The 26,223-nt window shown below is 43.4% G+C and overlaps 1 protein-coding gene across 2 annotated transcripts in view; it reads left to right on the forward strand.

The window, feature by feature from the left end:
- KPNA6 (karyopherin subunit alpha 6) overlaps positions 1-25,975 on the forward strand; it is a 67,953-nt gene extending 41,978 nt beyond the window's left edge. For both annotated transcript variants that reach the window (XM_040467823.1, XM_040467812.1), the window contains exons 2-14: positions 9,793-9,926; positions 11,059-11,151; positions 11,555-11,654; positions 12,508-12,602; positions 13,586-13,717; positions 14,900-14,988; positions 15,880-15,979; positions 16,298-16,461; positions 16,648-16,726; positions 18,345-18,470; positions 18,763-18,890; positions 19,926-20,104; positions 20,720-25,975. In XM_040467823.1, coding sequence (XP_040323757.1) covers positions 9,793-9,926; positions 11,059-11,151; positions 11,555-11,654; positions 12,508-12,602; positions 13,586-13,717; positions 14,900-14,988; positions 15,880-15,979; positions 16,298-16,461; positions 16,648-16,726; positions 18,345-18,470; positions 18,763-18,890; positions 19,926-20,104; positions 20,720-20,907 — 1,607 coding nt within the window. In that variant the 3' untranslated portion in view covers positions 20,908-25,975. The remainder of the gene's footprint in view (positions 1-9,792; positions 9,927-11,058; positions 11,152-11,554; positions 11,655-12,507; positions 12,603-13,585; positions 13,718-14,899; positions 14,989-15,879; positions 15,980-16,297; positions 16,462-16,647; positions 16,727-18,344; positions 18,471-18,762; positions 18,891-19,925; positions 20,105-20,719) is intronic.
- The last annotated feature ends 248 nt before the right edge of the window (positions 25,976-26,223 follow it).

The following is a 26,223-nucleotide window of genomic DNA, read 5'->3' on the forward strand; positions in this document are numbered from 1 at the left end:
TTTCATTCTTCTTGATTGCTGAGTAATACTCCATTGTGTATATATATATATATGTATATACACACACACACACACACACACACACACACACACCAAATCTTTATCCATTCATCCATCGATGGACATTTGGACTCTTTCCATACTTTGGCTATTGTCGATAGTACTGCTATAAACATTGGGGTACATGTGCCCCTTCAAAACAGCATACCTGTATCCCTTGGATAAATGCCTAGTAGTGCGGTTGCTGGGTCGTAGGGTAGTTCCGTTTTTAATTTTTTGAGGAACCTCCATACTGTTTCCAGAGTGGCTGCACCAGTTTGCATCCCCACCAGCGATGCAAGAGATCCTTTTTCTCCACATCCTTGCCAACATCTGTTGTTGCCTCACTTGTTCATGTTAGCCATTCTGACAGGCGTGAGGTGGTATCTCATTGTGGTTTTGATTTGTATTTCCCTGATGATGAGTGATGTTGAGCAGTTTTTCATGTGTCGGTTGGCCATCTAGATGTCTTCTTTGGAGAAGTGTCTATTCATGTCTTGCCCATTTCTTCACTGGATTGTTTGTTTTTTGAGTTTGATAAGTTCTTTATAGATTTTGGATACTAACCCTTTATCTGATATGTCATTTGCAAATATCTTCTCCCATTCTGTCGGTTGCCTTTTAGTTTTGCTGATTGTTCCCTTCACTGTGCAGAAGCTTTTTCTTTTGATGAGGTCCCAATAGTTCATTGTTGCTTTTGTTTCCCTTGCCTCCAGAGATGTGTCGAGTAAGAAATTGCTGTAGGAGTTTTGCCAAATGTTTAATAAGTAAGTTATTTAACTCTTCTTACTTCCAGAAAACAGGAAGAGGGGATACTTCTTTTGATAATTACACCAAAGAATAATATGAGAAGGTCCTGTACTTTTCTTTTGTCACTTATGAATAAGGATACAAAAATTCTAAATAATATTAAAACATAAACAGCAGTATATAAAAGGTATAATTTATCCTGACCAAGTGGGGCTTATCATGGGTAGTCTGTAGTCTGGGGCACCTGGGTGGCTCAATCTATTAAGTGCCTGACTTCAGTTCAGGTCATGATCTCAGGTTTATGGGTTCAAGCCCTGCATCAGGCTCTGCACTGACAATGCAGAGCTTGCTTGGGATTCTCTACCTCTCCCTCTTTCTCTCCCCTCCCCCACTAGTTCTTTTTCTCTCTGTCTCTCAAAAGGAGAGGAAATCTATAGTTTGGGGCACCTGGGTGGCTCAGTCAGTTAAGCATCCAGCTCTTGATTTTGGCTCAGGTCATGATTTCACGGTTCATGAGATCGACCCCCATGTAGGCTCCACAATGAGTGTGGAGCCTGCTTGGGATTCCCTCACTTCCACTGTTTCTGTCCCTTCCCCCTTTCTCTCTCTCAAAAAGAAAAAAAAAAAATTTAAAAACCTAAAAAAAAAAAAAAAAAAAAAGAGAGAGAATCTTAGTTCAGTTCATTCATTATGCCTTTTAAAGAGAAAACCATATATCATCTCAGTAGATGCAGAAAAATGATTGGATAATATTTAACAGTGGGGCTCAAACTCACAAACCATGAGATCATGACCTGAGCTGAAGTTGGACGCTTAACTGATGCAACTGAGCCACCCAGGCGCACCATTTGTGAAGAAAAGTTTAAATCTATTGAGTAGCATTAACGAAAACAAACTAAGGACTCCTGGGTGGCTCAGTCGTTTAAGCATCCGACTTCGGCTCAGGTCATGATCTCATGTTCATGGGTTTGAGCCTCATGTCAGGCTCTGTGCAGACAGCTCGGAGCCTGGAGCCTGTTTCAGATTCTGTGTCTCCCTCTCTCTCTGCCCTTCCCCAACTCACGCTCTGTCTCTCTCAAAAATAAATTAACATTAAAAAAAACATAATAGTAATAAAAAGGAAATCAAACCAAAAAAGGGAGGGTGAGGGAAAGACTCACATGACCTCATTTCGTGAATATGGAATTTCAATACTGGTAACAGTAATTCTGATTTAAATCCCAATAGCATTTGTTTAAGGTTTGGCAAGCTGATACAGATTTTCTGAAACTCAAAAAAGAGCCAGCCCACTTCTCAAGGTTTATGATTGGAGGACCAGCTCTACCAAATGAAGAGATTTGTTAAAATTTTATTTAAAAACTGGGATATTGGAGGGATAGAGCATGCGACTCTTGATCTCAGGGTTAAGCTCGATCTCCATGTTGGTCTAGAGATTACTTTAAAATAAAATCTGTTGGGGCGGCTGGGTGGCTCAGTTGGTTAAGTGTCTGACTTCAGCTCAGGTCATGATCTCATGGTTCATGAGTTCAAGCCCCACATCAGGCTCTGTGCTGACAGCGCAGAGCCTGGAGCCTGCTTCGGATTCTGTGTCTCCCTCTGTCTCTGCCCTGATCCCACTCACACTCTGTCTCCCTCTCTCAAAAATAAATAAATGTTTAAATAAATAAATAAAATAAAATCTGTTAAGGGCCTCCTGGGTGGCTCAGTCAAGTGTCCGACTCTTGATTTCAGCTCAGGTCATGATCTCGTGGTTTGTGAGTTCAAGCCCTGCGTCTGGCTCTGCACTGACAGTGTGGAGCCTGCTTGGGATTCTCTCTCCCTCTCTGCCCTTTCTCTGCTCATGCTCTCTCTCAAAATAAATAAATAAACTTTAATTTTTAAAAATCTGTTTAGGGGCGCCTGGGTGGCTCGGTCGGTTAAGCGTCCGACTTCAGCTCAGGTCACGATCTCGTGCTCTGTGGTTCGAGCCCCACGTCGGGCTCTGGGCTGATGGTTCAGAGCCTGGAGCCTGCTTCCAATTCTGTGTCTCCCTCTCTCTCTGCCCCTCCCCCGTTCATGCTCTGTCTCTCTCTGTCTCAAAAATAAATAAACGTTAAAAAAAAAAAATCTGTTTAAAAAAATGTGATTGAAGCAAGATAGAAATTGACCAAGAGTAGAGATTCTAACACTAAACTTGGTCACAGAGGGTGATTTTCTTGATGATAGGAGTGGCATAGTAAATAAACCGTGCTAGGACAGTTGATTTTCCACATGGAAAAAAATGAAATTGAATCCCTATTTCATATATAGACATAGTTAAATTCATAGATAAAACATTTGCATGTAAAAGGCAAACTTTAAAACCTCTAGAAGACATAGAGGCAGGCGCCTGGGTGGCTCTGTCATTTGAGCGTTCCACCTTGAGCTCAGGTCATGATCTCAGCGGTTTGTGGGTTCCAGCCCTGCGTTGGACTCTTTGGGAGCCTGGAGCCTGCTTTGGATTCTGGGTCTTCCTCTCTCTCTGCCCCTCCCCCACTTATACTCTGTCTCTCCGTGTCTCAAAAATAAATAAATTGGAAAAATAAAAATAATACCAAATAAATAAAATCTCTTGAAGACATAAGCTATCTTTCTGACTTTGGGAGCATTAAAGGATTTATTAAATAACAAAAAGCTAAGGGGCGCCTGGGTGGCGCAGTCGGTTTGGCGTCCGACTTCAGCCAGGTCATGATCTCGCGGTCCGTGAGTTCGAGCCCCGCGTCAGGCTCTGGGCTGATGGCTCAGAGCCTGGAGCCTGTTTCCGATTCTGTGTCTCCCTTTCTCTCTGCCCCTCCCCTGTTCATGCTCTGTCTCTCTCTGTCCCAAAAACAAATAAAAACGTTGAAGAAAAAAAAAATTAAAAAAAAAAAATAACAAAAAGCTAAGAATAAAAGAACATTTTTAACTACATTATAATGAAAAACTTCTTGTTAACTCCATAAGGTGAAAATCAAAAAGACTAAAAAGCTTCAAACTGCTGGAAGATATTTGAAGACACTTTATTTATTTGTTTGTTTGTTTGTCATTTTGAAAGAGAAAACAAGTGGGGAGGGACAGAGAGAGAGGGAGACAGAATCCCAACCAGGCTCCACATTGTCAGCGCAGAGCCTGATTCAGGACTTGAACTCGTGAACCGCTGAGATCAGGACTTGAGCCAAAACCAAGAGTCGGACGCCTAACTGAGCGTCTACCAGGTGCCCTGCTGGAAGATATATGTAACACACATAACCAACAAGTGATTAACAACTAGAATATCTAAAGAGCTACAAATTAATAGGAAAGGGGCTAATAATTCAATAGAAAAATATTCAAAATACACAAATGGATTTTTTACAGAAGGAGAAACATAGCTAATAAACATGAAATCTTACCTCATTAGTAATCTGGGATATGCAAATCCTTATCTCAGTGAAAGACCTTACTATACAGAGTAGATTGGCAAAAGTGAAAATTCCAGGTAATAAGGTATATATCAACAGAAGCCTGTTGTGTATTGCTAGGATAGTATAAATTGACATCATATAAAGATGTGGTTTATATATACAATGCAATACTGCTTGGCAGTGAGAAAGAATGAAATCCTGCCATTTGCAACATGTTTGGAACTGGAGTTCCATGCTAAGTTTATGCTAAGTGAAAGAAGTCAGTCAGAAAAAGATACATGTTTTCACTCATGTGGAACTGGAGAAACTTAACAGAAGACCATGGGGGGAGGGGAAGGGAAAAAATAGTTTCAAACAGAGAGGGAGGCCAACCATAAGAGACTCTTTTTTTTTTTTAATTTTTTTTTCAACATTTTTTTTATTTATTTTTGGGACAGAGAGAGACAGAGCATGAATGGGGGAGGGGCAGAGAGAGAGGGAGACACAGAATCGGAAACAGGCTCCAGGCTCCGAGCCATCAGCCCAGAGCCTGACGTGGGGCTCGAACTCACGGACCGTGAGATCGTGACCTGGCTGAAGTCGGACGCTTAACCGACTGCGCCACCCAGGCGCCCCCATAAGAGACTCTTAAATACAGAGAAACACTGAGGGTTGATGGGGGGGGGGGGGGGGTAGGGGAGAGGAGAAAATGGGTGATGGGTATTGAGGGCACTTGTTGGGACAAGCACTGGGTGTTGTATGTAAGTGATGAATCATGGGAGTCTACCCCCAAAACCAAGAGCACTGTATGTTAGCCAACTTGACAATAAATTATATTGAAAAATAAAGTGGCGCCTGGGTGGCTCGGTTGAGTGTCTGACTTTGGTTCAGGTCATGATCTCACGGGTCTTGTATAGGGCTCTGCACTGACAGCTCAGAGTCTAGAGCTGATTCTGCCGCAGATTCTGTGTCTCCTTCTCTCTCTGCCCCTTCCCTGCTTGTGCTCTGTCTCTCTCTCAAAACTAAGTAAACATTAAAAAATATATATAAATATAAATTAAAATTTCTCTTAATGAAATGAAAAAAAAAATTTAATGTTGGCATCACATGGAAGGCAACATGGTACTAGTTCGTCAAGTTTAACATTAACCTGCCTACAGCCCAGCAATTAATTCCTTAGAGTTCTCAAAGTGTGATCTGCACAATATTTCAGAGGACCTGGGAAGTGAAGATTAAAATGTTATCTGCCAATGACATGATATTATACATGGAAAATCCGATAGACTCCACCAGAAGTCTGCTAGAACTGATACATGAATTTAGCAAAGTTGCAAGATACAAAATCAATGTACAGAAATCAGTTGCATTCTTATACACTAATAATGAAGCAACAGAAAGACAAATAAAGAAACTGATCCCATTCACAGTTGCACCAAGAAGCATAAAATACCTAGGAATAAATCTAACCAAAGATGTACAAGATCTGTATGCTGAAAACTATAGAAAGCTTATGAAGGAAATTGAAGAAGACATAAAGAAATGGAAAAACATTCCGTGCTCATGGATTGGAAGAATAAATATTGTCAAAATGTCAATACTACCCAAAGCTATCTACACATTCAATGCAATCCCAATCAAAATTGCACCAGCATTCTTCTCAAAACTAGAACAAGCAATCCTAAAATTCATATGGAACCACAAAAGGCCCCGAATAGCCAAAGTAATTTTGAAGTAGAAGACCAAAGCAGAAGGCATCACAATCCCAGACTTTAGCCTCTACTACAAAGCTGTAATCATCAAGACAGCATGGTATTGGCACAAAAACAGACACATAGACCAATGGAATAGAATAGAAACCCCAGAACTAGACCCACAAACGTATGGCCAACTAATCTTTGACAAAGTAGGAAAGACTATCCAATGGAAAAAAGACAGTCTCTTTAACAAATGGTGCTGGGAAAACTGGACAGCAACATGCAGAAGATTGAAACTAGACCACTTTCTCACACCATTCACAAAAATAAACTCAAAATGGATAAAGGACCTGAATGTGAGACAGGAAACCATCAAAACCCTAGAGGAGAAAGCAGGAAGAGACCTCTCTGACCTCAGCCGTAGCAATTTCTTACTTGACACATCCCCAAAGGCAAGGGAATTAAAAGCAAAAATGAACTACTGGGACCTTATGAAGATAAAAAGCTTCTGCACAGCAAAGGAAACAACCAACAAAACTAAAAGGCAACCAACGGAATGGGAAAAGATATTTGCAAATGACATATCGGACAAAGGGTTAGTATCCAAAATCTATAAAGAGCTCACCAAACTCCACACCCGAAAAACAAATAATCCAGTGAAGAAATGGGCAGAAAACATGAATAGACACTTCTCTAAAGAAGACATCCGGATGGCCAACAGGCACATGAAAAGATGCTCAACATCGCTCCTCATCAGGGAAATACAAATCAAAACCACACTCAGATATCACCTCACGCCAGTCAGAGTGGCCAAAATGAACAAATCAGGAGACTATAGATGCTGGCGAGGATGTGGAGAAACGGGAACCCTCTTGCACTGTTGGTGGGAATGCAAATTGGTGCAGCCACTCTGGAAAGCAGTGTGGAGGTTCCTCAGAAAATTAAAAATAGACCTACCCTATGACCCAGCAATAGCACTGCTAGGAATTTACCCAAGGAATACAGGAGTACTGATGCATAGGGGCACTTGTACCCCAATGTTTATAGCAGCACTCTCAACAATAGCCAAATTATGGAAAGAGCCTAAATGTCCATCAACTGATGAATGGATAAAGAAATTGTGGTTTATATACACAATGGAGTGCTACGTGGCAATGAGAAAGAATGAAATATGGTCCTTTGTAGCAACATGGATGGAACTGGAGAGTGTTATGTTAAGTGCAATAAGCCATACAGAGAAAGACAGATACCATATGGTTTCACTCTTATGTGGAGCCTGAGAAACTAACAGAAACCCATGGGAGGGGAAGGAAAAAAAAAAAAAGGTTAGAGTGGAAGAGAGCCAAAGCATAAGAGACTCTTAAAAACTGAGAACAAACTGAGGGTTGATGGGGGGTGGGAGGGAGGGGAGGGTGGGTGATGGGTATTGAGGAGGGCACCTTTTGGGATGAGCACTGGGTGTTGTATGGAAACCAATTTGACAATAAACTTCATATATCGAAAAAAATAAAAATAAAAAAAATAAAATATCTGCCGATTCAAAATGGATCAAAGACTGAATTGGTAGAAACTGAAACTATAAAATTCCTAGGAGAAAACATGGGAAATAAGACCTTGGTTCTTGGCAATGATTTTTTGGATATGACACCAAAAACACAACAAAAGCAGAAATAAACAAGTGGGACTACATCAAACAAGAAAGCTTGCACCAAAATGAAAAGGCAACCTATAAGATGGGAGAAAATATTTGCAAACCATGTATCTGATAAGGAGTTAGTATCCAAAATATATAAGGAGCCCATACAACTCAGTAACAACAACAACAACAACAAAAAAAACCCAAGTACTCCAATTAAAAATGGGCAAAGGACCTGAATAGACGTTTTTCCGAGCAGACATAGAATCGCCAACAGGTACATGAAAAAAGTGCTTAACATTACCAATCATCGGGGAAATGCAAATCAAAACCACAGTGAGATACCACCTCACACCTGTTACGATGGCTATTATGAAAATAAATAATTAAATAACGAGCTAAGCGGCAAAGAAAGACAAATACAAATACATGTAGAATATGAAAAGACCAAACTCTTAGAAACAGTAGATTGGTGGTTGCCAGGGGTGGGGTTGGGGAAATGGATGAAGGTGGTCAACAGGTACAAACTTTGGTTGTAAGGTGAATAAGTGCTAGGGATCTAATGTATAGCTTGTGACTACAGTTAACAGCACTGTATTATATACTTTAAGGTTGCTAAGAGAAAAATAAAGGCTGCCTAGTATTCTGTTGGGGTGCCTGGGTGACTCAGTCCGTTAAGCATCCAATTCTTGATCTCAGGGTCACGAGTTCAAGCTTCATGTTAAGCTCTGTGCTGTGCATGAAGCCTACTTAGGTAGGTAGGTAGGTAGGTAGGTAGGTAGGTAGGTAGGTAGGTAGATGGTAGATGGTAGATGGTAGATGGTAGATAGAGCGAGTGCGTGCACGCGCATGCATTCGTTGCTCCTTCGGTCAAGCATTTTACTCTTGATTTCAGCTCCAGTCATGATCTCCTCGTTCTTGAGATCTGAGCTGTTAGCCTGGAACCTGCACTGGATTCCCTCCCTCCCTCTCTGCCCCTCCTTTCCTCTCACTCTCTGGATAAATAAATAAACTTAAAAAAAAAAAAAACAAAACAGGTTATAGATCACTTATATCTCTATAGCTGGAAAAAAGTTGTAAAGATGTTATTTGCCGTTTTTACTATTTTGACATTTGTACTGCAAAAGTAGTACAAAAGCAATGATGGGAAAAGTTCTGGTGTCTTAGCACAAATCAACACAGTGGCACCAAAGTGTACTAGTAGTCCGTATATTTGCCACTAGCTCACTCACTGTTGGGGAAAAAAATTGCTATGTCCTTGATGCAACAGGACAAATCCAACCTTTGAAAATGTGTCTGGAGGAAGATCGCCTGTGGTGATTAAGTTACTAGCTAAATCAGACGCTTTATAAATTGAAACTGTTTTTACGGAAAAAAGAGACAAACAGGAAAACAGACTTAACTTAGACAACAAACTGATGGTTACCAGAAAGGAAGTGATGGCAGGGGAATGGGTCAAATAGGTGAAAAGGGAGTAAGAGCACGCTTACCTTGATGAGCACTAACTAGTGTATACAGTTGTTGAATCACTATATTGTACGCTGATATAACACTGTAATTAATAGAACACTACTTGTTAACTATCTGAGAATTTTTTTTTAATTGCCGCTATTTTCACGTGACTGAATGACAGACTATTATTCAGACTTAGATATTGGGCAGATGTTTTCTCAACATGCATGCCATTCAGGATAGCATTTTCCTTTTGCCTGGAGTTGGGGTGGGGCTGGAGGAGCCTGTGATAGAATGAGAGCCCACAAGTAGATTCAGGCATATTGGTAATGTTCTAGTTTAGATTTGGTGGTGGGTTTACAGATGTTCATTGTATTATTTTGCTTGGTAACATTATATTTCATCTCTTTGTTTTATCAAATATTACAGAATAAATTTAAAAAAATTTTTTTAATTTGAAAGATAGATGGTGGACATTAAAGATAACAGTATCTCACTGAATTAGATGTTTTCAAGTTTATTGAGCAAGTCAAGTTTTCTCTGTTGTCATAGAGGGATCATAACTTGTGACCATTTACCCTATGGCCTAGCATCGTTCTAATACTTTACAGTAGTATTAACCTATTTAATCCCTCCCACAACTCTCTGAAGTACGAATAGTTATGTCCATGTTTTAAAGATGAGATGTCAGGTGTTAAGTAATTGAGATTATCAGCCCTCCTCGAGGAGCTTCAGTCCCCTTGAGTAGGGGGGGTTGGGAGGCCGGGTGGAACCGAAGCCCAGTGAAAAGGAAATGCTGTCCTCTTAAGAGCCTTTATATTTGTATCTTCTCTTTTTCTAGAGACCATGGCGAGCCCAGGGAAAGACAATTATCGAATGAAGAGCTATAAGAACAATGCCCTAAACCCTGAGGAAATGAGACGAAGAAGAGAGGAAGAGGGCATTCAGCTCCGGAAGCAGAAACGGGAACAACAAGTAGGTTAACCTGAATATGCTCAAACATACTGTTCAGGGAAATGATCCAGCTGCCATGGTTGGGCTGCTCCTTGCATTTATTTTTCCTTTCCCCTTGGGAAAACAGCTTAGCTCTGGGGCCACTCATCCAGCTTTCTTTATTGTAGAGAAGTGTTGGAAGCTTCGAAGAAAAGAACCAGTCCCTTACTTCTTTTCCACAATTTAGAACAACGTAGACATCATGTATGTCTTCTGTATAACATTCTAGTTCTAGTCCCTTGTTGCCTTCTCTCTTCTTCACCCCTATAGTCAGCATTAGGCCTGGCGCCTTAAGAGGTTCATCAGCTATTCTGGACTGCCTTACTTCTTTTTTTTTTTTTTTTTCTTCAACGTTTATTTATTTTTGGGACAGAGAGAGACAGAGCATGAACGGGGGAGGGGCAGAGAGAGAGGGAGACACAGAATCGGAAGCAGGCTCCAGGCTCCGAGCCATCAGCCCAGAGCCCGACGCAGGGCTCGAACTCCCGGACCGCGAGATCGTGACCTGGCTGAAGTCGGACGCTTAACCGACTGCGCCACCCAGGCGCCCCTGGACTGCCTTACTTCTATGTCTTCAGTCCATTCTCTGGAAGTCTCCCTAGGACTGAGACTGTATGAATGCCTTATCAGCTATGCTCCACCGCACACCACCAACAGATTGGTGCCTTGCCCTGGTCTAGATACTGTCACCTAACCTGCTTGTGCCCACCCTCTTGCTTTACTGTTACTCCTTTCCTTCAAAGCCTTTTATATCCATCACCTTTTATACAAAGGGCACAGAAATCTTTAAATGGTCTCTTAGGGGCACCTGGCCAGCTGGCTCCGTCGGTAGACCATATGACTCTTGATCTCAGAGTCATGAGTTCAAGCCCTGCTTTGGGCATAGAGCTTACTTTAAAAAAAATAGAGAATGTTCTCTAAAAAACTTCAAACAATTAGATATAAAACAGTCAAGTGCTTAGATACCTTTCCATGTCCATATATTAAGCTTGGCATTGTCTCAACTATCCTAGCATTTCCTTGGCAATTATTGACATAATTTAACATTGGATCATTCTTTGTTTTCTTTATTACAGTGAGTAGTTTTACCACTATATCTTTTCTTTACTTTCAGCTTTTTAAACGGAGAAATGTGGAGCTGATTAATGAAGAAGCCGCCATGTTTGACAGTCTCCTCATGGACTCCTATGTGAGCTCTACCACTGGGGTAAGGCCCTTACATGTGCTTCAGGCAGGCCTGGGAAGTACCAACGTGTACAGAACAGGCAGTTCACATCATCTAGTGGCTTTGGCAACAACCACGCTAAGCTCTTTCTTCCATGGGCCCTTTTGTAGCTGGTTGGCTTAAAGAATCAGTAGGGTTACATCTGTGATGGAGACACCTGAGAAAACATTTTAAGGGAAGCCCTTATTTGCCTCAGAGGTTAGGAATCATTCAAATATCCCAACTTGAAGCAGCCATGAATTAAACAAACACCTTCTCCTGAGCCTGCTGTTATGCCATCCTCTTGCCCTCAAGTCTTTAACAAGCAGGATGCCAAGCAGGAGTGTGTGCTCATATCTAGCTCTAGTGTTGGTTTGCCAAGTCTTAAATCTGTCTTATGTTCTAGGAGAGCGTGATCACACGAGAGATGGTGGAGATGCTCTTTTCTGATGATTCTGACCTACAGTTAGCAACCACACAGAAATTCCGGAAACTGCTCTCCAAAGGTACAAATCCTGGTCTTCCCCAGAAGGCCTTACGTGATTTAACCTTATGTTTCCTTTCACTGACCTCATTTGCTGTTCCCCTTCACTCGTTCTACTCTAGTCATACTGCTTTGGTGTTCCATGGACAAGCCAGGCACATTCTTACCTTTGTTCCCTCTGTTCCCTCTGCCTGATATCCTCTGGTTGCAGATACCTGTGACGACTCCCCACTTGCATGATCATATTCTAGGTTCTCAACAAGCCTACCCTGATGCCCTGTATAAAAAAGCAGATCCCCTTCACTCTCAGCATTCTTAATCTTACCCTGCCCTACCTCTTTTTTTTTTTTTCCCATGACACTTATTAATATAATAGAAAGTCTCTCCTCGTTAGGACATAAGCTCTGTAAGGGCAGAGACAGTTGACTTTGTTCACTGTAGTGTTCTCGGTACCTAGAACTGGCACATAGTTTGTACTCAATAAAGATGTGATGTATGATAGGAAAAATCCTTCTTGTCTCAGTAAATGAAGCAGTCCTGCCGATAAAAGAATGCTCTTCTTAGACGGGAAATATTTAGACTAGGGTTGCCCATTTCTTGGGCTTTCTTTTCCTTAATTACTTGCTTGCTTAGTTTCAGGAAGCCAAAGGCAAGTATACCTAAATTAGGGATTGGTTTTCTCTTTAGCATCCTAACTAGATCACACAGTTCAAAAATGACCGACTATTGTGAAAACCACCTCACCAAAAAGGAGTTTGGAAATGTTGATAAGAACGGTCAGGACTACCTAGGAAGGATGATAGACCAACCCCAGTCAATGCACCAGCCGAAATCTCTCCTGACTTTTCCTCTCTTTCCTTTCTCCCCTCTTCCAGAGCCTAGTCCTCCAATAGATGAAGTTATCAACACTCCAGGAGTGGTGGATCGGTTTGTAGAGTTTCTGAAGAGGAATGAGAATTGTACATTACAGGTGAGGACTGGTGTAGAGGGGTACCAGATGAAAGCCCCTTTTCCAAGAAATTGTAGTTGAGTGTTTCTATAGACGCGTCTCTCGGGAAATAGACAAGTAATATGAGGAACTATTTAAGAGATGCTTCAGAGGTCTTGGCCTCAGATAAGAGAGCCAAAACCTCTTCTCTAAAACAATCTCGAAGGACACCAGAATAGGACAGGCTGATTATTCAGTTATAAATCAAAGGTTCTGGGGTGCGTGGCAGGCTCAGTCGGTAGAGCATGCGACTCTTGATCTCAGCGTTGTTAGTTTACTTAAAATATATATCTACTTTTTCTTTTTTTTTTTTTTTTTTAACATTTATTCATCTTTTGAGAGACAGAGAGAGTGCAAGCAGGGGGTGGTCAGAGAGAGAGGGAGACACAGAATCTGAAGTAGGTTCCAGTCTCTGAGCTGTCAGAGCCTGACGTGGAGTTCGAACTCACAGACTACGAGATCATGACCTAAGGCGAAGTCTGGACGCTTAACCAAGTGAGCCACCCAGACAGACACCCCAGTGATCTCGTACCTCTAATTACCTGTGTGACCTGAAGCAAATCATTTAGCTCCTCTGCGTCTCTCTTTTCAAAAATGAGTGATGAGTCAATGCATTAAAACTTAACCGGAAATTCAGCTGAAAGGGACTTTGAGTCACACGTGTCACTCTAATACTGGTTTCAGAAACGAAGAATGTGAATGAAGTTCAGGAAATCAACTTGCCAAAGGACTCGGGTGCTATGATAGTGCAGAGCTAGACTTGGGACCATTGAAGCCCAGGTCCATTCTTCCCGTTGTGTCACATCACTGCCCATACTGTGTTTTGTCATTTAAAGGAGAAGAGGAAAAGGCTCAAGTTTTAGTGTTTTAGTCAGGGGCAAGAGGCCTACTGCTCTCAACCAGCTGGTAGGCATGGCTGCTCTGTCTGGAATGACCTCTCAGTCATGGCTTAATCTCACTTCCAGTTTGAAGCTGCCTGGGCTCTAACGAACATTGCCTCTGGAACCTCTCAGCAGACCAAGATTGTCATTGAAGCAGGGGCCGTCCCCATTTTTATAGACCTGCTTAACTCAGACTTTGAGGATGTACAGGAACAGGTAATGCTCAAGTTTGGCTTAATTCTTGATAGTACATGTATCATAATAACAAATACATTTGGTCTTTGTCCCCGGTTCCTAAAAATTCCTAAACACCTTGGAATTTTCTGAGTGATAGGAGTGTCTTTTGCTATTTATAATGGAACACACCCAATGAGATGACTGGGTGGGGTTCCTAGACAGCGTCAAGATGAGGGGGTTGTCATCAGAACCCCCAACTCTTCCATCCCTCCACCCCACCTCCCCAGAGAGCTTCTGGGTTGGTGAATACATTGATGTGGTGCCCTGCAGAGGGCACAGAAGTTCTGCACCACCCTGACCTCTCACCCCATACCTTGCCCAATGCATCTTTTCCATTTAGCTCTTTCTGAGCTGTGTCCATTACAGTAAGCTAGTAGATGAAAGTAAAGTGTTTTCCTGAGTTCTGTGAATCATTCTAGTGAACTACTGAAACTGAGGAGGGCATTATGGGAACTTTTGCATTTATAACCAGTTGGTTAGTAGTATTATGACACCCAGGAATTGTGACTAGTGTTTAAAGTGGGGGTAGTATTGTGGGCCCGAGCCCTTAACCTGTGGGGTCTGCGCTAACTCTAAGCTTAATGTCAGAATTGAATTGGATTGTTGGACACAAAAATGATGTGGGAGAATTGATTGCTGGTGTAGGGGAAAAAACATAACATTTGGCATCAGAGGTAGGTAGTATTGGAAAAAAGACACCACAGTACCTATTTCTCACTACCTACACATCGTAGAGATAAAGACACAACTTGCATTTCTTCACTGGACTTTATTGATTGGATAGAAAATGGAAAGTGGTACCAAGATTTTTTCCTTCGTTACTACATATGGAGTAGATCCTATCAGGCTGCAAAAATGCAACTTTCCAATCACTCTCTTTTTCTGGAGAGTGGGCATAGGGAGGTCTTGGTTTGGCTTCTTAGGCTGCAGTACAGATGTCAGCCTATCTTTCCCACCAAGCCAAGAACTCCCAGAGGAAAGGCCGTCATAGAACAAGTGCTCAATAAGGATGTCAACAAGGAGGGTACCTGATCCTGTTCGGGATGTCTTGGACCTTGATACGGTTTTTGTCCTAGTTACTGATGGGTACTCACTCTGGTGTAAAATATTGACAGGAGCCACTAGAGTCTGTGAGTGACACTTCCACCGTCCCCTTTTCAGGCAGTCTGGGCACTGGGAAACATAGCTGGAGACAGCTCCGTTTGCCGAGATTACGTCTTGAACTGTTCCATCCTTAATCCTTTGTTAACGTGAGTAATTATGATCATCTGCAGCAGGGGCATCTATAAGGCAGACACATGGCAGATCTTTTCGGGGCAACTTACATTAAGATGTTAAGTAAATGCAAAAACACTAAAAGTATGCTCATTGCCAAGGTAAAAGATCGGTATCTTTTGAGAGTAAGAAGATTGTGCCACTGGTCTTTGCTGAGTACAGTCTTCTGTTTCCTGACTGTATGGCACTATAGATTCTAGTGTTGGTCATACCTACCTCATCATTGAGCCAGAAGAGAGAGGCAAGACTAGCGCATCTGGAAAAATCCAACCTTCTCTAAAGAATGCATTGATTTATCATTTTATGCATAGGTACATTGGAGAGCTCTGTTGTAAAGCACAGATCAAAGACCCCATGAAGGAGCATAGGAGTCCTTCTCCCGTCCGTCCCTCCCATACCCTCAAATAGAACTTCATCTAAACCAAAACAGATAGATAAACCGTTCTTCCGAGACCACAGCCCCGTAGACTACCACTATAACTCTTTCTTGGGCCCTTCACAGACCTTTAGCTTTTATTTCCAAGGAGAAATAAAAGTATTCCTTGTTTAGATCTCGTGGCCACAGTTAGAGGCACAGTATGTCCTACCTTAAAAGGTTTTCAGACCTACTCAAATTCCAGCCCTTTGTCCTTATTAGCTGTGGTCTTAACTAGCCACAGCTGGTCCTAATTCTCTGTGAAGATGTAGGTCAGGCCTCCTGGTCCAGACAAGCACAGTTAACTTAGGTCTCTGGGTTGGAAGACAAGGTGAGGCTGCAAAAATCTTAAGGGTCTGATTGGACTTGCTCCTGGGGTTCATAGGTGACAGCCCTGTGCCAAGGGCATCATTGCTCAGGATCTGTCTTAAGACTTTGCTGTTTCCTTCAGACTCCTTACGAAGTCCACAAGACTGACAATGACACGGAATGCAGTATGGGCCCTGTCAAACCTCTGCCGAGGAAAGAACCCACCCCCCGAGTTTGCAAAGGTAAGAGAGCTTACCCAGTTCCTGAGTGAAAGCAGTTTCCTTCATATGTAGGAATTTTGATATGGGAATTTTCAAGTCTTTGGGTTACCCCTTAGAGTCTCAGTCCCTGGGAAACTAGAAGAGGCAATTGTCAGTGAAGTAGGTGATCTCATCCATCTTGGACAGCAAAGTCAAAAAGGTAGTTCTGATGGTATAATGTAGGAGAAATCTCTAGGGCTTAGAATTACTTGTAGAGGAAGGGACAGCCATGTTAGGGTTAGTGGTAGAGCTGATGTAGCCCTGTCCCTCCATGAGTCTCTCTCACTCTGCTTCCAACAGGTCTCCCCTTGTTTGCCTGTGCTGTCTCGCCTACTCTTCAGCAGTGACTCAGACTTGCTGGCAGATGCTTGCTGGGCCCTTTCTTATCTGTCCGATGGCCCCAATGAAAAGATCCAGGCGGTCATAGACTCTGGAGTCTGCCGAAGATTGGTAGAGCTTCTAATGTGAGTGGTCTTATTAGAAAGTACAGATTCCCTAAGTTTCTCCCAGGCTTTAACTAAAGAACTGCAATAAGCATTCTGCTGCTCTCTGCAAAGATCTAGAGCCATGAGAGTGCTGCCAACCTGGGTGGTTGGCAGGCTGATAACTGTGTGCTGGCCCTCTACTGATCAGTTCTCCCTTCTCTGTAGGCACAATGATTACAAAGTGGCCTCTCCTGCCCTGAGAGCAGTTGGTAACATCGTCACTGGAGATGACATCCAAACCCAGGTAAGGAGGAAGAGAGCTGTTTATAGACAAAATCCTTCCCTGATGTTGGGGGTGGGGGGCGGGTAGAGTGGGCAGTGTGGTAAGGAGAGAAAGCATGGGCTTGAGTAAAAAATTCCAACTTTGACACTTCCTGTATGATTGTGGGCAACTTAGTTGCCTTCATTTCTTCTACAAGTTGGAAGCAAATCATCTTCCACTGGGAGCTTTTGAAGGAAAACTGAGTGGAGTAAACTGCCTTACTACCTGGGACGTTATAGGGTAATTCTCAAGTTTTGGAGTCCTGGTCCCCATGAGACACTAAAAGCTGCAGAACCTTATCCCTACTTCCAATACCTTTAGAATCCCATCTCATGTTAATAATACTTCCAGTGAGGGCACAGTAGGAACAGTCCTTTGTTCAAAGGCTAGAGATCAGAGTGTTGTTTAAGTCTTGAGTTGGCATAATTTGGTAGGATTCTTGACAAAATCTTGAGTGATCTCACTCAAACCCACACTCACTACCTAGGTCATTCTTGTGTGTGTGTATGTGTGCACGTGTGCGAGCGTGTGCATGTATGTGCGAACATTCATAACCTAAATTGTACTGCTTTTATCATTAAGTGTACAGTTTAGTGGCAGAAAGTCCATTCACCTTGTTATTTGTCAACACCATCCATCACCACAACTTTCCATCATTCCAAACTGGTTTTCTGTACCCATTTACAGAAATAATAACTCCCCATCCTCCCCACCCCTTCCTCAGCCCCTGGTAACCATCATAACACTTTTTATCTCTTAGGAGCGGATTGCTCTAGGTACCTTATATAAATGGAACTATATATAGTTGTCCTTTTGTGTCTACTTATTTCACTTAGCATAATGTCTTCCAGGTTCATCCGTATGTAGCATGTGTCATGCCTTCATTCCTTTTTAAGGCTGAATAGTAAGCAGTCCATTGTATGCATATATCCCATTTTGTTTATCCATTTGTCTGTTGATAGATTCCTGGGTCGTTTTCACCTTTTGGCTATTATGAATAATGCTGTGTTGAACAATGTGTACAAAAGTATCTGAGTCCCTGCTTTCAGTCTTCTAGGTACATACCCAGACGTGGCATTACGGGATCATATGCTAATTTTATGTTTAAGATTTTGAGGGACCACCATACCATTTTGCACACTAGCTGCACCATTTTATACCTCCAATAGCTATATACTAGGTTCCAATTTCTCCACAACCTTACCAACACTTGTATTGTCTGGGTTTTTTTATAACAGCCACCTTGATAAGTGTGAAATGGTATCTTATTGCAGTTTTGATTTGCATTTCCCTAATGATTAGCGATGTTTGGTGTCTTTTCATATGCTTATTGGCCATCTGTATTTCTATAGAGAAATGTCTGTTCAAGCCCTTTGACCATTTTTTAATTGGGTTCTTCAGTTTTTTTGTGTTTAGTTGTTAAGAGTTCTTTATACATTATGGATATTAATCCTTATCAGATATGATTTGCATATATTTTCTCCTGTGACTTACCTGTTCACTCTGTTGATGCTATCTTTTGATGCACAAAAGTTTTTAATTTTGATTAAGTCCAGTTTACCTAATTTTTCTTTTATTTCCTGTGCTTTTGGTGTTCTAGGTCATTCTTAACTGTTCAGCCCTCCCTTGCCTCCTCCACTTGCTGAGCAGCCCCAAGGAGTCAATCCGGAAGGAAGCTTGCTGGACCATTTCAAATATCACTGCTGGCAACAGGGCTCAAATACAGGTACAAGCAGTGGAGGGGAGGGCAGGAGCAGATGGGAAGGCATGGGAACTTGAGCAGTTGTGGGTTATTTGCTTCCAGAAGAAAGAATTTGTTTCCCTTTAGAAATTGGGGCCAATATGTGCTATTAAAGATTCTTTCTAAGAAGCCAGGCTCCTCTGTAGCTTCTCTACAGGGAGAACAGAGGATTCCCAGGAAGAGGAAGATGTCTGAATCATAACTGATTTTGTAGGCTAGATTTGCTTACTCTTTTTGAAGTGACTTTCTCTCTACCCTGCTCCCCATCTTCTCTCAGGCTGTCATAGATGCAAATATCTTCCCTGTGTTGATCGAAATCCTTCAGAAAGCAGAGTTCCGTACAAGGAAAGAGGCAGCCTGGGCCATCACCAATGCCACATCAGGAGGAACCCCTGAGCAGATTAGGTATCACATTCATTTTTCATTGTCTTGAGTGGTATGTATACTGTTCTTCTTGGTTCATGGTCTGCAGTGACCGCTAAACTGCCTTTTCTGGAATAGATATGCCCCAGATCTAAACCAGCAGCTGGTTTAACTGGTAAGATGCTAGATTGGTACTGAAATTTGGAATAGATTGCTCTAAAGCATGAACTTCTTTTCCTTCCTAGAGAATAGAGACCTATAACACAGACATCCATTTCTCCTCCACTTCTTTCTCCAGAGAAATTTAAATCCATGTAATTCCCAATTATCCATATAAATGAAAGAGAACCAAACTGTGGCTCATTCACAACAGCTTCTTTGGGAAATCACTTTTGGGGGTGACACTTGGGAGAAACAAATAGAAAGCCACTGTATGTGTGTGCGTTCTTTGATTCTGGTTTCCGTTATCAACATGAGTAAGGGTGATGGGAAATGGACAAGTGTTTTGCCCTCAGATTGTGGCCCAGGAAGAGAAGTAGGAATAGATTCAGCATATTTAAAGCCTTAGGAGAAAGGGGATAGCCATTGGTTAAGCTTTGAAGGACACAGGGTTGCAAAAGCCCTTTGGGACAGGAAAAAGCATAAGTAAAGGCACAAGAATCAGAAACTTGGAGATGTTTACACATTTGGAAGGTAGGGTCTTTGGAAGAGAATGATGGGAGGTGATGGGAGATGATGGGTAGGCACCTGATTGTTGAGGGTCTGTTTTGTCATGCCTGTAGAGCTTGGACTGAAAATTTTAAGCAGGGAAGCAATGTGTTCAGAGTAGTAACATTACACTAAGGGGACATTAGAGATGAGAGGAATCTATGACAGCCTTCCCCATGGAAATGAACTAGACTTGGAGCATTAGGAGGATGGAGAGACTGAGATAAAGGATAGGTGGTTGTGAAGGCTCAGCAAGAGGGGGTTGCTCAGAGTCCTGATGTGTGAGGGAGACCCACAGGCCCCACAGCACCTGCCTAGCACCTCCCTTGCACTTTGTTAATCTAGAACTTGCCCGGTCTCTGCCCTTAGGTACCTGGTCTCACTGGGCTGCATCAAACCCCTGTGTGACTTGCTGACTGTGATGGATTCAAAGATTGTGCAGGTGGCCCTCAATGGGCTGGAGAACATCCTTCGGCTTGGAGAGCAAGAGGGCAAGCGCAGTGGCTCAGGGGTCAACCCCTACTGTGGCCTCATCGAGGAAGCCTATGGTATGTGCCCTCTCCCCAACCTCACCTCTGCCTTCAGTAGAGAAGTTCTAGGTCATGACCCAGGGACTGTGAGCCCCCAAAGTAGTATACATGTGAGGCTGTGGGATTTGGGGGGTCATCATTGAATGCAAAGTTCTATCCCATCATATCCTTCTCCCTCTGAGGAGCAGTAGATCAGTTTTGTTTTTTGATAGGTTCTGTCTAGTAAGTAGGTATGGCACAGATGCAAAAATAAAGCTCTAGAATTGATGAGAGAATCAGGCACTGGAAGGTATGCTTCCAGCTGAGTGTCTAGCAAGTTCCAGTAAGAGTGCTCATCTTACGACTTTAGAGAAACTAATGATTTGCCCAGGCCACACAGGTAGTTAAAAGCAGAATCAGGACTAGAACTTCTGGCTTATAGCTGACATTTTGGGCTTTTTCCTTTGGAGTTATATAGTTTTAGGAAAAGGTCTTAATTCTCTTCTTTGGGGTCCAAAGAGAGATCTGATCATATTACTTGTGTTGGTAAACATTAACATACCACAAGGAAGGAAAAACGGATAAATATTTCATGGCCCCGTGGAAAAGCAATCACAGTTCACTCTTGTCCCTCCTTCCTTTTTGCCACCATAGGCTTGGATAAAATTGAGTTTCTCCAGAGCCATGAGAACCAGGAGATCTACCAGAAGGCCTTCGACCTCATTGAGCACTACTTTGGTGTAGAAGATGATGACAGCAGCCTGGCCCCCCAAGTGGATGAGACACAACAGCAGTTCATCTTCCAGCAGCCTGAGGCCCCCATGGAGGGCTTCCAGCTATAATGTCTGCCTCCGGGGAGGGGAGGGGATGGGAAGCACCACCAACCAGCGGAAAAGCAGCCCTCTGGTGGGCGGGAAACCAGCCCCCCCATCATCAGCCACCATACACCTCTGCTGCCCTGGAAACTGTGCTCTTGACCTGCTCCGCCCCCTTCCCTGGAGGGAGCACCCTCTGGACAGACAGAACCATCTGAGGCTCACATTTGGGTTTTGTGACAAGAAGGGGACGTGTTGGGTTTTTCTTCCTTACACTATATTTTGGCTGCACATATGTCTTTAACCCAGGAGCCCCAGGGGTAGACAAAGGAGGACTGAGGTAATCAATTTTGCACCTTTTTTTAATTTTATTTTTTCTTTAGTGGTGACTTCCTTCCCTTTTATCTTCCTTCATCCTTCCCAGTTCTCTGCCCTGATCTGTGTAACTCTTATCTTGGGTACTTGAGCAGATGGAATGTTCCAGAGGTGGGGGGTGGGAGGGGAGGGGAGAAATCCAAAACAAAGTGTTCTTGCTCTGACAGAATATTAATCTTGTATGCTTGGATTGAGTTATTTAATTTTTTTTTTCTTTTGCACATTTTTCTTGTATTAAGATTGCTCTTTCCAAGAGCCATGAGTTCCTGGTTTTAGGAATCCCAGCTGCCAGCATGGTCTGGGACTAGAGGCTGAGGGGGAGGTCACCATGAGACAAAGGCCCCTTCCTCTCTCTAACCCCTTTCCAGACCTCTTTAGTTTGGGAGATCTCCTTCCCTCTCCAGGGGCAAGTACACCAGTGGGAGGGGAGGGGAGGAGCACAGGCCTTCAGATGGGGCTTCCCATGTGTCGCTACTGATCCCATGTTTCCTACCCACCTTCCTATGGTGCGACCCAACTTCATTTGTTTACTTGAAAATTCCCCTCGGAGTTGAATGAACCTCTGAGGTAGCTGTATTTTCTCCTAAGCACGAGACAGGGGGCTGCGGGCCTTCCTCTCTCCTGAGGAGAAAGTCCTTGCTCTGGTGACCCATAAGTTGCAGAGGAGGCTGGAGTGAGAGCGTCATGTATTGGGATAGCCAGGGATCCCTGCCTTTGGCCTTTCTTCTTCCTCTTCCTCTTCCTCTTCCATAGTTGGATCATGTATATTTTACTTCCAAAGGAGAGAATGTCAAAAAGTTCTGTATTTTTTTATATTCTATATATTAGGTAGGTCAATCTTAATTGGTCTCAAGAGGAAGAACTGTCTGTAATTTCTAGAAGTAGGATACTGTGAGGAAGACCAAAAAGAGATGGGGAAGCTCCTTTGCTCAGGGAGCCTGAGCTTGGTCCTTTTCCTCTCTGCTTAGGTTCTGGGCCACCAACCTGGGACCAACCCTTAGCGCTGGAACCTTTACATAGCAGGTCAGCCTGGTCTGATTGTCCCAGTACCTGAAGGGAGCAAGGCTGGCCCCAGGGCCCAGTGAAGTCTACCACTCTAGTCCTTACTGCTAAGCGTCCTGCTTATATTAGGAAACCCAAAAAGCAGTCTGCCTTCTCAGATTCAGTCTCAAAGGCCCTGTCCACATAAGTTATCACACATGGCTGCTTCTCCAGTTATCACAGAACTTAGCAGCCTCCGGACTTTTGTGAGAGTCACTGGTATCTTTCCTGTTTGGGAATTCTTGGACCTGGTTTGGGTCTTGCCCTTCCTGGTGACAGTTATAATCCTAATGCCTTTTCTCTTTGAGGAAAGCTAGAGTGATGCTTCAGTGGCTTGCCTGCGCTTTGGTGGATTACAGGATAGTAGAGCCCAGTTGTTGGGGAGAAGGATGGAGAAAGCTGCTGGCTAAGTGTAGACCAGCTGCGGAGCTGTGGGCACAGTCGGGTCCCTGCACCAAGCTGTAGTTCCCCTTCCCCAGAGACTGTGCCATTCTTGCTCCTGTTCCCACATATCCCCCCCGGCTCAGGTTAAACCTATACCCCTCTGCTTACAGATCTAAAGTTTAGGTGCTCACTGTCGGCCATTGGTCTTGAATTTGCCCTCTCCTTCTAGTGTTGAGATCCAACTCCAGAACCATTTTCTAAGGAAGGTGGTTTGGGGCTTGTGGTTGTCACTAAAAAGTCACACCAATGCTGTTACACTTTAGTGAGTCAGATGCTATTCTTCAGCTTAAGAATGACAACTACCAACCCACAAGTAGGCAAGGGGCAGGACCCTTGTCATTTAGCCAGCTGACTCCATCACAAAACTATTCTCCTACAGTTCAAAGAAAAGCCACCCGCCCCCCACGCATGCCCCCCATCCTTATCCAAAGGGCAAAGCACTTTAGTAGGACCTATTTTATACATCTCAAGCAATAGTTGAGTCCCTGACATTGGGGCCAGATTTTTCTTCTGAGACATACACATCCTGCTTTTCCCAACTGCGCCTCTAAAATCTTACACTTTAGATCTGGGGCCTATACCAGATGGAAGATTCTCTTTTGATCTTCTGGCTGCTGCTTAAAGCCAGTTTTCTCCAAGGACTTCAAAGGTGAAGTCTTCCAGGGCACGACATGAGGACAGATTTCTCATCAAATAAAGTGGCCTCTAGGAGCTTTCCTTTGTTGGTGTCTTCCTCAGACCATATTTTCCCATTATTTCCCTCTAACCTACCCTTTCAGCCAGCAGGTAAGATTCTTCCAGCCCACAGGGGCAGTAATACCACCTTCTCTGTCTCCTCCTCTCCTTTGGCCCTCTTGGGAAGCAAAACATTATTTCTGTGGCCCAGCCTTGACAGCCACTCTTTGTGGGCAGCCCCCACTTGGACTCTAGACCCTGGCCTTGGTGAAGTCGAAGGCCACTTTTTGGTGGATTTCTGAATGGATGTTGTAGGGATGAAGGGGCTCCCCAGCCTGTCGTAGGGAATAGCCTGAAAAGACATGTTTTCAGAATCTCCCTATGTTGGCACATGGCTGGTCTATCCATTTTAAGATCTCTGGTGGAGGTGGAGGTATCTAGGTGTGGATTAGAGGACAAGGAGCCGCCTTCTTAGCTCAAGTGTTCTAGTACTGTTTTGAACAGTGCCAGCTTTTCTTTATTGCCAGCCCCTCTGGTTATCCGACCCCCTATATCTTCTCTAGTACTAATAAAGTCTCTAATCTCAGAAACCTGCCTTCAGTTCTGAGCTATCCCCAGTGGCTAACTGCCTCACCTTGGTGTTGGCTACAGCCTTCCGGTAGAACCACATGGGTTCCACTTTCAGCTGGCCAGCCTAGTTACTTGGGGCATTGTGTACAAATGACCCTTCAGAGGAGCAGGCATTGATGACCTCAGCTTTCAGGAACCCTTGCTGTCTGCTCCCGCCCCACCCCCCCTTACCTAGAACCCTTAGGCCTACTCCTACTCTTTGCCCTGGAAGCCACTTTCCCAGAGCCCTGTTTTTTGGAGCTAAACTGCACAGATTATAGCTGCTACTGTACTTGGTCAAGGAAGAGCAAAAGAAGGCTCTCAGGCACACTCTATTTTCCTCAAGCCACACCAGTTTAAAATGAAAACCATCTTAGCAGAATGAACTGGATTTCCATTTTCTCATGTCTACTACCTGCCTTTCCTCTACATCGTAGAGTTACCCATTCTAGCAGACTAGAAGGGAAGGAGATGAACACCTAACAGTACTTACCCCTCTTCCCATAGTGTCCTTCTTTGGAGGCCTCAGCTCATTTGTTCTGGCCACATCTCCTCCCTGAGACTCATTCAGCTTGGTATCCATCATCTCTGACTCCTCAGTAGATTCATCTTGTGAGCTCAGATTCTGGAGTTTGAGTTGAAGGCAGGGAGCTGTAAGTAGAACTGGCTGGAGGCCTCAGGACTGTGTGTGCCTTTGTGCCTCCCTGGAAGAGGGAAGGGTGCAAGGCTCAGTGTGCTGAACCATAGGAAGTGTTCATAACCAGCAGCAACATCTTCCAGTTAGGACTATCCTAGAAGTGAGTGCGTGAGACTTGAGAATTTGCTCAGAGTAGGTTTCTTCCACAGCCGTTTAGGATTTCACATTGTAGACCAATCTTGTCCAGTATTTTTTGTTTTAACTTTTGAATTCTTTTGTTAAGCCAGCAAGCTGAGAATTTGGCCCTGCGGGGATCCATGTGGTAGACACTAGCTGCTCTTTGGCCAAGGCCTTCATAAATGATTCAGTCATCCCACTGTCTACCCCCTAGCCCCACCCCCACACTAAGACCACGATAAGGGAAGAATTTGAAGTCCATCATATCAGTCAAGTCTGTGAATTAAAGCTGTTATTTTTCCTCTGAGATGGCATTTTGCATCAGGCCTGGGGTATGTGTAGAACCAAAACTAGGTGTGGGAGTCAGCATTAACTTTTGGGTTGGGCCCAGAGCACCCAGGGAAAGGTTTGTGTAGTGTGTTACAAAGGTCTCCAGTGGGTCTGGGCCTACCGTGCTACTTCTGGGCCAGCCTGACTGCTGATGTTCACATTAGCACATACCTGAACGGCCACACTTGCTCCCCTGTGTAGGTTAGATTTTCAGCCCTTGGGTTTGGGGAGAGAGAACTCTGCCATGCCTTGGGGGCAGTGAAGGAAGTCAAAGCTCAGATCCAGAGACTGGCTGGGAACCTCCGACTCAGGATGTCTTTAATGAGTCCACCTCTACAAGAACTCTCAGGCCCTGGACCTAGGTACTGTCTCTTTTAGCCAGCTTCTGTGGGAACTATCTGACTGAACCACTGAAGAAGCATGGGGGGTGGGAAGGCGGTATGAGGTCCCAGCCACCCAAGACAGACTGGATGTCCTTCAAAAACAGCTTGGGTTCCCAGCTAAAGACCCTAGGAAGCTGAATCGAAACTTTTTCCTCACTGGTTTATTCTTTCCAAATTCATTTGCTTTTAGTTTTCCAAAAACTATAAACTCTGGCTGTTTTCCGTGTTCTCAGGGCCCCTGGGTAGACAGACAAAGCTTGATGATTTCAGAGCAGACATAGGCCAAGAAGCCGTGGCATTGAGTGTGCTGAGTCCAGACAAATGATATTTATATACACATCCAAATTTGAAGAGAAAATGTATTTCTTTAGGTTTCAAACACTGTACTAGATATAAAGCAAAAATAAAAACCTGTTGCAAAGTTCTAAATTGTCTTCTTTGGAATGATCCTAAACTGGAGTTTTTGGAAGTGAATGAGGAAAGGGTGTTTAAACTTAGGGCCTGACAATGGAATTAGGATTGCAGCAGCTTACTCCTGCTACAAAGAATTTTTTTAAATCTGCTTTATTGAGATATAATTGGCATACAGTAAATGGTACATATTTAAAATGTACAACTTGATAAATTTTGACAAATGCACCCATGAAACCATCACAATCAAGACAGTGAACA

Source organism: Herpailurus yagouaroundi, unplaced genomic scaffold, assembly GCF_014898765.1.
Source record: "Herpailurus yagouaroundi ecotype Mexico unplaced genomic scaffold, PumYag 77, whole genome shotgun sequence".
NCBI classification, from domain to species: Eukaryota; Metazoa; Chordata; class Mammalia; order Carnivora; family Felidae; genus Herpailurus; species Herpailurus yagouaroundi.